At 37.7% G+C, this 14,038-nt stretch overlaps 1 protein-coding gene across 1 annotated transcript in view; it reads left to right on the top strand.

Annotated features, from left to right (window-relative positions):
• Window positions 1-14,038, top strand: part of SMARCA5 (SNF2 related chromatin remodeling ATPase 5) — a 49,839-nt gene that overhangs the window by 17,784 nt on the left and 18,017 nt on the right. Inside the window, exons 9-10 of the mRNA XM_081249089.1 lie at window positions 765-833; window positions 4,235-4,344. Of these exons, the coding sequence (XP_081105215.1) occupies window positions 765-833; window positions 4,235-4,344 (179 nt within the window). The remainder of the gene's footprint in view (window positions 1-764; window positions 834-4,234; window positions 4,345-14,038) is intronic.

The following is a 14,038-nucleotide window of genomic DNA, read 5'->3' on the forward strand; positions in this document are numbered from 1 at the left end:
TAACACAGTGAATTCTAAGATTATGTTTACTAACAAAGCAAATACAGTTGACCCTGAACAATTCAAGTTTGAACTGGGTGGGTCCACATTTTTTTTTTTCAGTAGTAAATACTATAGTTTTCTGCATGATCCACAGTGGGAGGGCTGACTATAAGTTATATGTGGATTTTCAACTGCATGGAGTGTTAGTGCTCCTAACCTCTGCGTTCAAGGGTCAGCTGTATATAATAAATATGCTAAAGAGGTAAGGATAGGGAAACTGGCCTTGTTCAAATCCTACCCAAGTACTAATGAAATACTGGTAATCTCAATTTCACTTTTAGTAAGTTTAATGAAAATTGACATTGCTCTAGAAAGCTTGTGTTTGAGTAGTCTGAATGGTCTTTGAGAACAAACCGTGAAGTGGTTTTAATTTTTAATGTTTTCTGAAACTGAAGAAGGATATTTTTTCCAAGGATATTGATTTTCTAATTCTGTAAAACTTGGTTTCTAACAATTTTCTTTTCACTGTGAAACTTGGCATCTGGATGTTTTTGAGAAAAATGTTAAGGAGATAATATGATTCTCAAACTAGTTCTAAAATTAATTGCTAACAATAGCGCACATGAAAAATAAGGAATTGAACTAAATGATTTTTGCGGTTCACAACTCAAACATTAAATTAATTTTAGAAATTATTGTTATATGCTATATTACTAGCATAAAGGGTATTTTGTAGTTAATATTATCTCTGATCTTAATGTATTTTTTATTTGTTAATCTAGGACTTTGATTCCTGGTTTGATACAAACAATTGCCTTGGGGATCAAAAGCTAGTTGAGAGGCTTCATATGGTAAGTATTTTGGAGTGGGGTTAGAAAGCATATTTCCAATGGGAAAAATGCTACAGATTTGATTTAGCGGATTATTTTTCTGTTAACAGAAAGCACAGTGGCTTTAGCATCAGATCTGTTTGAATTCTGCCCACTTAACTGCTTAATCTTATGGTGGGAGGAGGGGTAATATACGCAGTTTTAGCCTTAGAACCTAGGGTGGAATACTAACTTTATGAAGGAAAAAAGTAATCCCTTAGGGTTAAAAAAAGTACAGTGGGGGAAAGAAGAGTTGCATAAGGACTTAATATAGATAAGTTTTAGAAGCTTAGTTCCATTTACATTTCATAGGAGAATCTAACAGATTTTGTTCTAAAAGGCCAAAGGTCCATCTGTTGTTCTTAAATCCAGTGATTGTGTGTAAGCAGTTGCTAATAGCACAGTGCGAGAAGAGTTGATATGTTTTTGCTGTGAAGTATGGCTTCGTTCCTTCCTTGGAGATTCACAAGTGAAAGTTGGTAGGAAGATAGAAATTTCTCTGATAGACCGCAGATTGTGATACCCTGGGCTGCAGGGTAAATCATGTAAGCATGACATAGATGGCCTTTCATGACCTAACTCAGGGTTCCTCAACTTTTGTTGACGTTTTGGTGTAAATAATTTTTTGGAGGGCGAGGAAGGGTGGCTTTCTTGTTTGACAGCATCCCCAGGGCTTCTGCACTCTAGATGCCAGAGTATATGCCCTCATTTGTGATAATGAAAAATGTTTCTAGGCATTATAAACATATCTTGCAGGGCAACATTGCCCCTCCTCCAAAAAGTTAACCTTTCGAGTATTTTCCAACTTCTGTTTCACTTCTTATATCAAGCTTTAATTTGCTAGAGTTGGCTGGCCCCACTGTCAGTTTTCTGTAAACGTTGTGTTAATCTCAGTCTCTCTGCTTACCTTTTTTGCCACATCTAGTATCCCCTTTCCTGCCCTCTTTTACTGATAACACCTAGGCCAAGACTCAGTGGTGATGTCACTTTCTCCACTGAATACCCAGGCTGAGGCCAGCCTAGAGACTCCTTCTGTATATTCTATCTTTACTAATCTTGACAGTCTAACGTTATAGGACTTTGCACAGGGTACTGAAATGACTTATTTACACGTTTTCCCTGCTGCATTGTAAACACAAAGGCAGAGTATGTCTTAACATTTGTTTTTGTATCCCTAGCCCAGTGCCTGGCTCAAAGTGGATATTTGATTAAGGGGAAAAAATTAAAAATTTTATGAATGTTCCGATATTTCTTTCTACAGAAATTAATTTTTAAGGTACTTTAAAATTCTATGTACTGAAATTTTATTTTGTTAAACATTTGAAGATGATGATCTCCTAGACACCTTTGTTTCAATTTAGATGGCATTCAAGCATGTAAGCATTCAGATTTATCTGTTTGAAGGACTGTGGAGTGTATATGTAGGCTTTGCTTTAATAAATAGATGGGTACATGTAGGTAAAGCATACTAAAATCCACACAACAGAATACCAGTTTTGGCATTTGTTTGTTTTGTTCAGAGAGTAGTATGAAGATACTTACCAAATCAGGGGGAAAAGGTCTGGTGGCTACCATTCTGCTCTGTCCTGAAAGTCCCACCATAAAGTCCCACCATAGCTCCTGTGATCTCAGAATGAAAGAGTATATTCACAGTCACATGGGTGTACTTAGGAATGAGATAATTCTTGTCGTATGAATTTTCTATTGTTGCAACACCCCCCAACCCCCCAAAAACCCGCACCAAAACCTAAATTGTATGTGTTTTAATAATTCCAGAAGTTATAAGTTGGCTGAGTGGGCTCTTTGCTGGTTTTACCTGTATTTATCCAGCTGCATGTACCTGGACGGTTCTGGAAGAGGGCCAGTGGCGCTGAAGGTCCTTGCTCACGTGTCTGGCATCTGGTGCTAGCTTTCGGCTAGGGCTGCACTAGCTTCCTTATGTGATGGTATTAGAGTAGTGTTGCTTATTATTTTTCTCACCAATTTTTAATTTGTTTTGTGGTGATTATATTTTTATAAGCTAGTGTAATTAGAACAAAGGGTGACACAAATAAAAGGATATCTTCAGTTTTATAGATGTCAACTGCATATAGCATTGGTATGTCTCACAAGTATAATGTGTAAAAGAAACCAGATATAAATGAGCATGAGTCTTTGTATATAAAGTTAAAAACAGGCAGAACTAATTTATGATGTTAAAAAGTATGAATATTGCTTACCTTTGGGAAGAAAAAGGGGGATAGTGACTGGTAAGGTTACAGAAGGATTTATGGGATGTTCTCTTTATCTAGGAGATGGTTACATGGGTATGTTTACTTGATTAAAATGCATCGAACTGTATATTCACAATTTGTATACTTTACATTTGTCTATTTCCATAAGAAAATGGTAGTAAATTTAAAAACTAACCATGAAGACATCTTAATGTAGAGCTAGCCATTTCTTAAGTAATGTTAGACAGTCTACATGCAGGTAACTAGTTTGAGATCTGAGAGGCAATGAATGTTGAAAATATCATCTTGAAAATTTACTATTTTTAATACTTTATGACAGTATATATATATATATATATATTTTTTTTTTTTTTTTTTTTTTTTTGCGGTACGCGGGCCTCTCACTGTTGTGGCCTCTCCCATTGCGGAGCACAGGCTTCAGATGCTCAGGCTCAGTGGCCATGGCTCACGAGCCCAGCCACTCCGCAGCATGTGGGATCTTCCCGGACCGGGGCACGAACCCGTGTCCCCTGCATCGGCAGGCGGACTCTCAACCACTGTGCCACCTGGGAAGCCCCGACAGTATATATTTTTAAAAAATTTTTGTTGGAGTATAGTTACTTTACAATGTTGTGTTAATTTCTACTGTACAGCAAAGTGAATCAGCCATAAGTATACATACATGCCCTCTTTTTCTGGATTTCCGTCCCATTTAAGTCACCACAGAGCATTGAGTGCTGTGCTACACAGCAGGCTCTCACTAGTTATCTGTTTTATACATAGTATCAATAGTGTATATATATCAGTCCCAATCTCCCAGCTCATCCCACCCTCCCCTTCTCCCTTGGTATCCATACATTTTCTACATCTGTTTCTGCTTTGTAAATAAGATGCTCTATACCAGTTTTTTCAGATTCCACATATATGCGTTAATATATGATATTAATTATGCTCTTTCTCACTACGTATTGAAAAAATATTCATCTTAACATTACTCTTTAGGAAATCACTAATAATAAATTATATGTTTGGCAGGAAGAAGTCCTAAGAATAATTTGATGTCCAAGAAGATAAATTTCTTTTCTATGTATTTAATAGACACTTTTGAGATCCTGAAATAATGCTTATATTACAGATAAGGTCATCTGCATTTCTTTTTGCTCTTTTAAGGTTTTGCGTCCATTCCTCCTTCGTCGAATTAAGGCTGATGTTGAAAAGAGTTTGCCTCCAAAGAAGGAAGTAAAAATCTATGTGGGTCTCAGCAAAATGCAAAGGGAATGGTATGTTTTCTGAGACGTTTTTGAAATCACTCTTGATCCTGTACTAACTTTCATTTGTATTTTATTTTCCTAACTTGTGTTGTCAAGGAATTCTGTTTGCTGGATTGAATTCAGCCTAAAGAGTTTCCCAGTCGTATAATTTGATTAGGACTTGCTAATCAAATTTGTGATGCAAAGCCTTTATTAGATGACGGAATCAAGTTGGGAGGTTTATGAATTCAAAAATTAAACTTGACATTTAACAGGGTTGCAATTAAAGCCCACTGCTTGGGTTTCTAAAAAAGAAGCTGTGGTGGCATAGATGTGAGACATGTGGTTAACCCAGTGGTTAAATACTGGCCCGTGGGCTAGTGCTAGTCCCTGATGAAGTTGGAGATTGTCGAGGTATGAGAAAACTTAAGTGCTTTCTCTTATCGCAGAAAGCTATGTTAATTTAATTTAAAAGACTCCGTTCTGAGTTGATGTTTTATTTTAGGCAGGATAAAATGTCCTTTTGTGAAATTATGGTGATGACATATGGTAGCTACTTTTACAATACTTGAATAGGACATACTAAAAAAGTTGAAAACCTTGTAAGTTTTTATTATCTTTTTCTTCTTTTCTTTTTTTTTGAATTTTATTTTATTTTTTTATACAGCAGGTTCTTATTAGTCATCAATTTTATACACATCAGTGTATACATGTCAATCCTAATCTCCCAATTCACCACAGCACCCTCCCACCCCCCTGTGGCTTTCCCCCCTTGGTGTCCATACGTTTGTTCTCTACAACTGTGTCTCAGTTTCTGCCCTGCAAACCAGTTCATCTGTACCATTTTGCTAGGTTCCACATATATGCGTTAATATACGATATTTGTTTTTCCTTTTTCTGACTGACTTCACTCTGTACGACAGTCTCTAGATTCATCCACGTCTCTACAAATGACACAATTTCCTTCCTTTTTATGGCTGAGTAATGTTCCGTTGTATATATGTACCACATCTTCTTTATCCATTCGTCTGGTGATGGGCATTTAGGTTGCCTTCATGACCTGGCTATTGTAAATAGTGCTGCAATGAACACTGGGGTGCATGTGTCTTTTTGAATTATGGTTTTCTCTGGGTATACGCCCAGTAGTGGGATTGCTGGGTCATATGGTAATTCTGTTTTGAGTTTTTTAAGGAACCTCTGCGCTGTTCTCCATAGTGGCTGTATCATTTACATTCCCACCAACAGTGCAAGAGGGTTCCCTTTTCTCCACACCCTCTCCAGCATTTGTTGTTTGTAGATATTCTGATGATGCCCATTCTAACTGGTGTGAGGTGATACCTCATTGTAGTTTTGATTTGCATTTCTCTAATAATTAGTGATGTTGAGCAGCTTTTCATGTGTTTCTTGGCCATCTGTATGTCTTCTTTGGAGAAATGTTTATCTAGGTCTTCTGCCCATTTTTGGATTTGTTTTTTTGGTTTTTTTGATATTGAGCTGCATGAGCTGTTTATGTATTTTGGAGATTAATCCTTTGTCCGTTGATTCGTTTGCAAATATTTACTCCCATTCTGAGGGTTGTCTTTTTGTCTTGTTTGTAGTTTCCTTTGCTTTGTAAAAGCTTTTAAGTTTCATTAGGTCCCATTCGTTTATTTTTGTTTTTATTTCCATTACTTTAGGAGGTGGGTCAAAAACGATCTTGCTGTGATTTACGTGAAAGAGTATTCTTCCTGTGTTTTCCTCTAAGAGTTTCATAAGTGTCCGGTCTTACATTTAGGTCTCTCATCCATTTTGAGTTTATTTTTGTGTATGGTGTTAGGGAGGGTTCTAATTTCATTCTTTTACATGTAGCTGTCCACTTTTCCCAGCATCACTTATTGAAGAGACTGTCTTTTCTCCATTGTATATGCTTGCCTCCTTTGTCATAGATTAGTTGACCATAGGTGCGTGGGTTTATCTCTGGGCTTTCTATCCTGTTCCATTGATCTATATCTCTTGTTTTTGAGCCAGTACCATATTGTCTTGATTACTGTAGCTTTGTAGTATAGTCTGAAGTCAGGGAGTCTGATTCCTCCAGCTCCACTTTTTTCCCTCAAGACTGCTTTGGCTACTCTGGGTCTTTTGTGTCTCCATACAAATTTTAAGATTTTTTGTTCTAGTTCTGTAAAAAATGCCATTGGTAATTTGATAGGGATTGCATTGAATCGGTAGATTGTTTGGGTAGTATAGTCATTTTCACAGTGTTGATGCTTCCAATCCAAGAACATGGTATATCTTCCCATCTGTTGGTATCATCTTTAATTTCTTTTTTTTTTTTTTTTAAGTGTGATAGTTCTCTTTATTATTATTATTATTTTTTAATTTTTTAAATTAGTTTCTGCTTTATAACAAAGTGAATCAGTCATACATATACATCTGTTCCCACATCCCTTCCCTCATGCATCTCCCTCCCTCCCACCCTCCCCATCCCACCCCTCCAGGCGGTCACAGAGCACCGAGCTGATCTCCCTGTGCTCTGTGGCTGCTTCCCACTATCTATCTACCTTACGTTTGGTAGTGTATATATGTCCATGCCTCTCTTTCGCTTTGTCACAGCTTACCCTTCCCCCTCCCCATATCCTCAAGTCCATTCTCAAGTAGGTCTGTGTCTTTATTCCCGTTTTGCCCCTAGGTCCTTCATGACTTTTTTTTTTTTTTTTTTTTAAATTCCGTATATATGTGTTAGCATACGGTATTTGTCTTTCTCTTTCTGACTTACTTCACTCTGTATGACAGACTCTAGGTCCATCCACCTCATTACAAATAGCTCAGTTTCGTTTCTTTTTATGGCTGAGTAATATTCCATTGTATATATGTGCCACATCTTCTTTATCCATTCATCCGATGATGGACACTTAGGTTGTTTCCAGCTCCGGGCTACTGTGAATAGAGCTGCAATGAACATTTTGGTACATGTCTCTTTTGGAATTATGGTTTTCTCAGGGTATATGCCCAGTAGTGGGATTGCTGGGTCATATGGTAGTTCTATTTTTAGTTTTTTAAGGAACCTCCATACTGTTCTCCATAGTGGCTGTACCAATTCACATTCCCACCAGCAGTGCAAGAGCGCTCCCTTTTTTCCACACCCTCTCCAGCATTTATTGTTTCTAGACTTCTTGATGATGGCCATTCTAACTGGTGTGAGATGATATCTCATCGTAGTTTTGACTTGCATCCCTCCAATGACTAATGATGCTGAGCATTCTTTCATGTGTTTGTTGGCAGTCTGTATATCTTCTTTGGAGAAATGCCCATTCAAGTCTTCTGCCCATTTTTGGATTGGGTTGCTTGTTCTTTTGCTATTGAGCTGCATGAGCTGTTTATAAATTTTGGAGATTAATCCTTTGTCAGTTGCTTCATTTGCAAATATTTTCTCCCACTCTGAGGGCTGTCTTTTGGTCTTGTTTATGGTTTCCTTTGCTGTGCAAAAGCTTTGAAGTTTCATTAGGTCCCATTTGTTTATCTTTGTTTTTATTTCCATTTCTCTAGGAGGTGGGTCCAAAAGGATCTTGCTGTGATTTATGTCATAGAGTGTTCTACCTATGTTTTCCTCTAAGAGTTTGATAGTTTCTGGCCTTACATTTAAGTCTTTAATCCATTTTGAGCTTATTTTTGTGTATGGTGTTAGGGAATGATCTAATCTCAAACTTTTACATGTCCCTGTCCAGTTTTCCCAGCACCACTTATTGAAGAGGCTGTCTTTTCTCCACTGTACATTCCTGCCTCCTTTATCAAAGATAAGTTGGCCATATGTGCGTGGGTTTATCTCTGGGCTTTCTATCCTGATCCACTGATCTATCTTTCTGTTTTTATGCCAGTACCACACTGTCTTGATTACTGTAGCTTTGTAGTATAGTCTGAAGTCAGGGAGCCTGATTCCTCCAGCTCCGTTTTTCGTTCTCAAGATTGCTTTGGCTATTCGGGGTCTTTTGTTTTTCCAAACAAATTTTGAAATTTTTTGTTCTAGTTCTGTGAAAAATGCCAGTGGTAGTTTGATAGGGATTGCATTGAATCTGTAGATTGCTTTGGGTAGTAGATTCATTTTCACAATATTGATTCTTCCAATCCAGGAGCATGGTATATCTCTCCATCTATTTGTATCATCTTTAATTTCTTTCATCAGTGTCTTATAATTTTCTGCATACAGGTCTTTTGTCTCCTTAGGTAGGTTTATTCCTAGATATTTTATTCTTTTTGTTGCAATGGTAAATGGGAGTGTTTTCTTGATTTCATTTTCAGATTTTTCATCATTAGTGTACAGGAATGCCAGAGATTTCTGTACATTAATTTTGTATCCTGCTACTTTACCGAATTCATTGATTAGTTCTAGTAGTTTTTCGGTAGCATCTTTAGGATTCTCTATGTATAGTATCATGTCATCTGCAAACAGTGACAGCTTTACTTCTTCTTTTCCAATTTGGATTCCTTTTATTTCCTTTTCTTCTCTGATTGCTGTGGCTAAAACTTCCAAAACTATGTTGAATAAGAGTGGTGAGAGTGGGCATCCTTGTCTTGTTCATCTTTAATTTCTTTCATCAGTGTCTTATAGTTTTCTGCATACAGGTCTTTTGTCTCCCTAGGTAGGTTTATTCCTAGGTATTTTATTCTTTTTTTGCAATGGTAAATGGGAGTGTTTCCTCAATTTCTCTTTCGGATTTTTCATCATTAGTATATCGGAATGCAAGAGGTTTCTGTGCATTATTTTTGTATCTTGCTACTTTACCAGATTCATTGATTAGCTCTAGTAGTTTTCTGGTGGCATCTTTAGGATTCTCTATCCTATGTATATTATCCTACTTATATTCTCTATGCTGTGTATCTCTATGTATATTATCATGTCATCTGCAAACAGTGACAGTTTTAGTACTTCCTTTAGTACTTCTTTTCCAATTTGTATTCCTTTTATTTCTTTTTCTTCTCTGATTGCCATGGCTAGGACTTCCACAACTTGAATAATAGTAGTGAGAGTGGACATCCTTGTCTTGTTCCTGATCTTAGAGGAAATGCTTTCAGTTTTCCACCATTGAGAATGATGTTTGCTGGGGGTTTGTCATATATGGCCTTTATTATGTTGAGGTAGCTTCCCTCTCTGCCCACTTTCTGGAGATTTTTTATCATAAATAGGTGTTGAATTTTGTCAAAAGCTTTTTCTGCATTTATTGAGATGATCATATGGTTTTTGTTCTTCAGTTTATTAATATGGTATATCACATTGATTGATTTGCGTGTATTAAAGAATCCTTGCATCCCTGGGATAAATCCCACTTGATCAGTGGTGTATGATCCTTTTAGTGTGTTGTTGGATTCTGTTTGCTAGTATTTTGTTGAGGATTTTTACATCTGTATTCATCAGGGATATTAGTCTGTTATTTTCTTTTTTTGTAGTATCTTTGTCTGGTTTTGGTATCGGTGTGATGGTGGGCTCATAGAATGAGTTTGGGAGTGTTCCTTCCTCTGCAATTTTTTGCAAGACTTTGAGAAGGATGGGTGTTAGCTCTTGTCTAAATGTTTGATAGAATTTACCTGTGAAGCCGTCTGGTCCTAGACTTTTGTTTCTTAGAAGAGTTTTAATCACAGTTTCAATTTCATTGCTTGTAGATTGGTCTGTTCATATTTTCTGTTTCTTCCTGGTTCAGTCTTGGAAGGTTATACCTTTCTAAGAATTTGTCCATTTCTTCCATATTGTCCGTTTTTTTGGCATAGAGTTACTTGTAGTAGTCTCTTAGGATGCTTTGTATTTCTTCGGTGTCTTTTGTAACTTCTCCTTTTCCATTTCTAATTTTACTGATTTGAGTCCTCTCCCTCTTTTTCTTGATGAGTCTGGCTAATGGTTTATCAATTTTGTTTATCTTCTCAAAGAACCAGCTTTTAGTTTTATTGATCTTTGCTATTGTTTTCTTTGTTTCTATTTCACTTATTTCTGCTCTCATCTTTATGATTTCTTTCCTTCTACTAACTTTGGGTTTTGTTTTTCTTCTTTCTCTAGTTCCTTTAGGTGTAAGGTTAGATTGTTTATTTGAGACTTCTCTTGTTTCTTGAGGTAGGCTTGTATTGCTATAAACTTCCCTGTTAGAACTGCTTTTGCTGTATCCCATAGGTTTTGGATTGTTGTGTTTTCATTGTCATTTGTTTCTAGGTATTTTTTGATTTCCTCTTTGATTTCTTCAGTGATCTCTTGGTTATTTAGTAATGTATTGTTTAGCCTCCATGTGTTTGTGTTTTTTACGTTTTTTTCCCTGTAATTGATTTCTAATCTCATAGCATTGTGGTCAGAAAAGATGCTTGATATGATTACAATTTTCTTAATTTATTGAGGCTTGATTTGTGACCCAAGATGTGATCTATCCTGGAGAATGTTCCATGCGCACTTGAGAAGAAAGTGTAATCTGCCGTTTTGGGATGAAATGTCCTATAAATATCAATTAAATCTATCTGGTCTGTTGTGTCATTTAAAGCTTGTGTTTCCTTATTAATTTTCTGTTTGGATGATCTGTCCATTGGTATAAGTGAGGTGTTAAAGTCCCCTCACTATTATTGTGTTACTGTCGATTTCCTCTTTTGTAGCTGTTAGCAGTTGCCTTATGTATTGAGGTGCTCCTATGTTAGGAGCATATGTATTTATAATTGTTATATCTTCTTGGATTGATCCCTTGATCATTATGTAGTGTCCTTCCTTGTCTCTTGTAACATTCTTTATTTTAAAGTCTATTTTATCTGAAATGAGTATTGCTACTCCAGCTTTCTTTTGATTTCCATTTGCATGGAATTTCTTTTTCCATTCCCTCACTTTCAGTCTGTATGTGTCCCTAAGTCTGATGTGGGTCTCTTGTAGACAGCATATATATGGGTCTTGCTTTTTTTCAGCAAGCTTGTGTCTTTTGGTTGGAGCATTTAATCCGTTCACGTTTAAGGTAATTATCGATATGTATGTTCCTATGACCACCTTCTTAATTGTTTTGGTTTGTTTTTGTAGGTCCTTTTCTTCTCTTGTGTTTCCCACTTAAAGAAGTTCCTTTAGCATTTGTTATAGAGCTGGTTTGGTGGTACTGAATTCTCTTAGCTTTTGATTGTAAAGCTTTTGATTTCTCCATCGAATCTGAATGAGATCCTTACTGGGTAGAGTACTCTTGGTTGTAGGTTCTTCCCTTTCATCACTTTAAATATGTCACGCCACTCCCTTCTGGCTTGTAGAGTTTCTGGTAGAAATCAGCTGTTAACCTTATGGGAGTTCCCTTGTATGTTGTTGTTTTTCCCTTGCTGCTTTCAATAATTTTTCTTTGTCTTTAATTTTTGCCAATTTGGTTACTATGTGTCTCGGTGTGTTTCTCCTTGGGCTTTTATCCTGTATGGAACTCTGCGCTTCCTGGACTTGGTGGCCATTTCCTTTCCCATGTTAGGGAAGTTTTCTACTATAATCTCTTCAGATATTTTCTCGGGTCTTTTCTCTCTTTTCTCCTTCTGGGACCCCTATAATGCGAATGTCAATTACATTTAATGTTGTCCCAGAGGTCTCTTAGGCTGTCTTCATTTCTTTCCATTCTTTTTTCTTTAGCCTGTTCCGCAGCAGTGAATTCCACCATTCTGTCTTCCAGGTCACTTATCCATTCTTCTGCTTCAGTTATTCTGCTATTGATTCCTTTTAGTGCATTTTTCATTTCAGTTATTGTATTGTTCATCTTTGTTTGTTTGTTCTTTAATTCTTCTAGGTCTTTGTTAAACATTTCTTGCATCTTCTCGAACTTTGCCTCCATTCTTTTTCCGAGGTCCTGGATCATCTTCACTCTCATTATTCTGAATTCCTTTTCTGGAAGGTTGCCTCTCTCCACTTTGTTTGGTTGTTTTTCTGGGGCTTTATCTTGTTTCTTCATCTGGTACATAGCCCTCTCTGCCTTTTCATCTTGTCTGTCTTTCTGTGAATGTGGTTTTTGTTCCACAGGCTGCAGGATTGTAGTTTTTCTTGCTTCTGCTGTCTGCCCTCTGGTGGATGAGGCTATCTTGAGAGGCTTGAGCAAGTTTCCTGATGGTAGGGACTGGTGGTGGGTAGAGCTGGCTGTTGCTCTGGTGGGCAGAGCTCAGTAGAACTTTAATCCGCTTGACTGCTGATGGGTGTGGCTGGGTTCCATCCCTTTTGGTTGTTTGGTCTGAGGTGAGCCAACACTAGAGTCTACTGGGGATCTTTGGTGGGGCTAATAATGGCGGACGCTGGGAGGGCTCACATCAAAGAGTACTTCCCAGAATTTCTGCTGCCAGTGTCCTTGTCCTCACGGTGATACACAGCCACCCCCCACTTCTACAGGAGACTCTCCAACACTAGCAGGTAGGTCTGGTTCAGTCTCCTATGGGGTCACTGCTCCTTCCCCTGGGTCATGATGTGCACACTACTTTGTGTGTGCCCTTCAAGAGTGGAGTCTCTCTTTGCCCCAGTCCTGTCGACGCCCTGCAGTCAAATCCCACTAGCCTTCAAAGTCTGATTCTCTAGGAATTCCTCCTCCTGTTGCCGGACCCCCAGGTTGGGAAGCCTGACGTGGGGCTCAGAACCTTCCCTCCTGTGGGTGGACTTCTGTGGTATAAGTGTCTTCTGGTTTGTGTCACCCACCCAGCAGTTATGGGATTTGATTTTATTGTGATTGTGCCCCTCCTACTGTCTCATTGTGGTTTCTCCATTGTCTTTGCATGTGGGGTATCTTTTGGTGAGTTCCAGTGTCTTCCTGTCGTTGATTGTTCAGCAGTTGGTTGTGATTCCGGTGCTCTTGCAAGAGGGAGTGAGAGCACGTCCTTGTACTCCGCCAGCTTGAACCAATTCTCACTGTGGTTTCAGTTTTCATTTCCTCCTCTTTTTGTCTTTTTTAAAAAGCTTTATGGGTATCTGAAATCTAAAGGGCTGGAAACCGCTGTCTTAAGTGTAGTGTTCAGAGGCGGGGAATAAATACCCACTGTGTTCTTCCCTGGTTATACCACATCTCAAGTATATTCAGTTCCATACTTAATATTGGTAAGTATTTGCAAGGGTCTGCAGTTGTTGGTAAAAGGACGGAAGGGATGTAAGGCAAAGAAATGGGGATGTTATCTGGTAAAGAGATGACCAGTGTAGAAGATAGGCCATCCTAAATGTCTTCAGAAATTTTGAAAGGTTTTTTATAAGGTGTTAGGCTTGTCTTATATAAAGTTCTAAAATACAGAATTAAGACATGAGTCAATGCTGAGGGAAGACAAATCTTTTTTAGTTATAATCATATTGGGGAACTTTATATCAGTCAGAATTGTGGGTGCCTTGAGTATTTTGTGCCCCATAATTGGAGTTGTTAAGTATAGATTGCTTTGGTTGTTTACGTTATTTTGCTCAGTGGGTTCAAGGTCCTGAATCTTTGGTATTTGGACAGATTGCTCTTTCCTTTAGGATAATGTCTAACTTCTTAGCGTATACAGTCAAGGCTTTTCATAATCCAGCCTTAGCTTAACTGCCCCCTTCTCTTCCCCCAGCCTGTACACTTTTACTTATATTTAAATCACATTGTATTCATTTTATTATCATCATCATGCTTTATGCTCTCATGATTCTTTCTCCCTCCTTAGCTCTTAATGTTCTTACCCAAATGCTACACTAGCTACGTTGAATTATAATGGAATAGTGGCACTCTTCTGTTGGAAAAGACTACGAATAAGTTTTGCTTTATTACTTAAAAATGTT

The sequence above is a fragment of the Mesoplodon bidens genome (assembly GCF_964165515.1).
Source record: "Mesoplodon bidens genome assembly, chromosome: 1".
NCBI lineage: Eukaryota > Metazoa > Chordata > Mammalia > Artiodactyla > Ziphiidae > Mesoplodon > Mesoplodon bidens.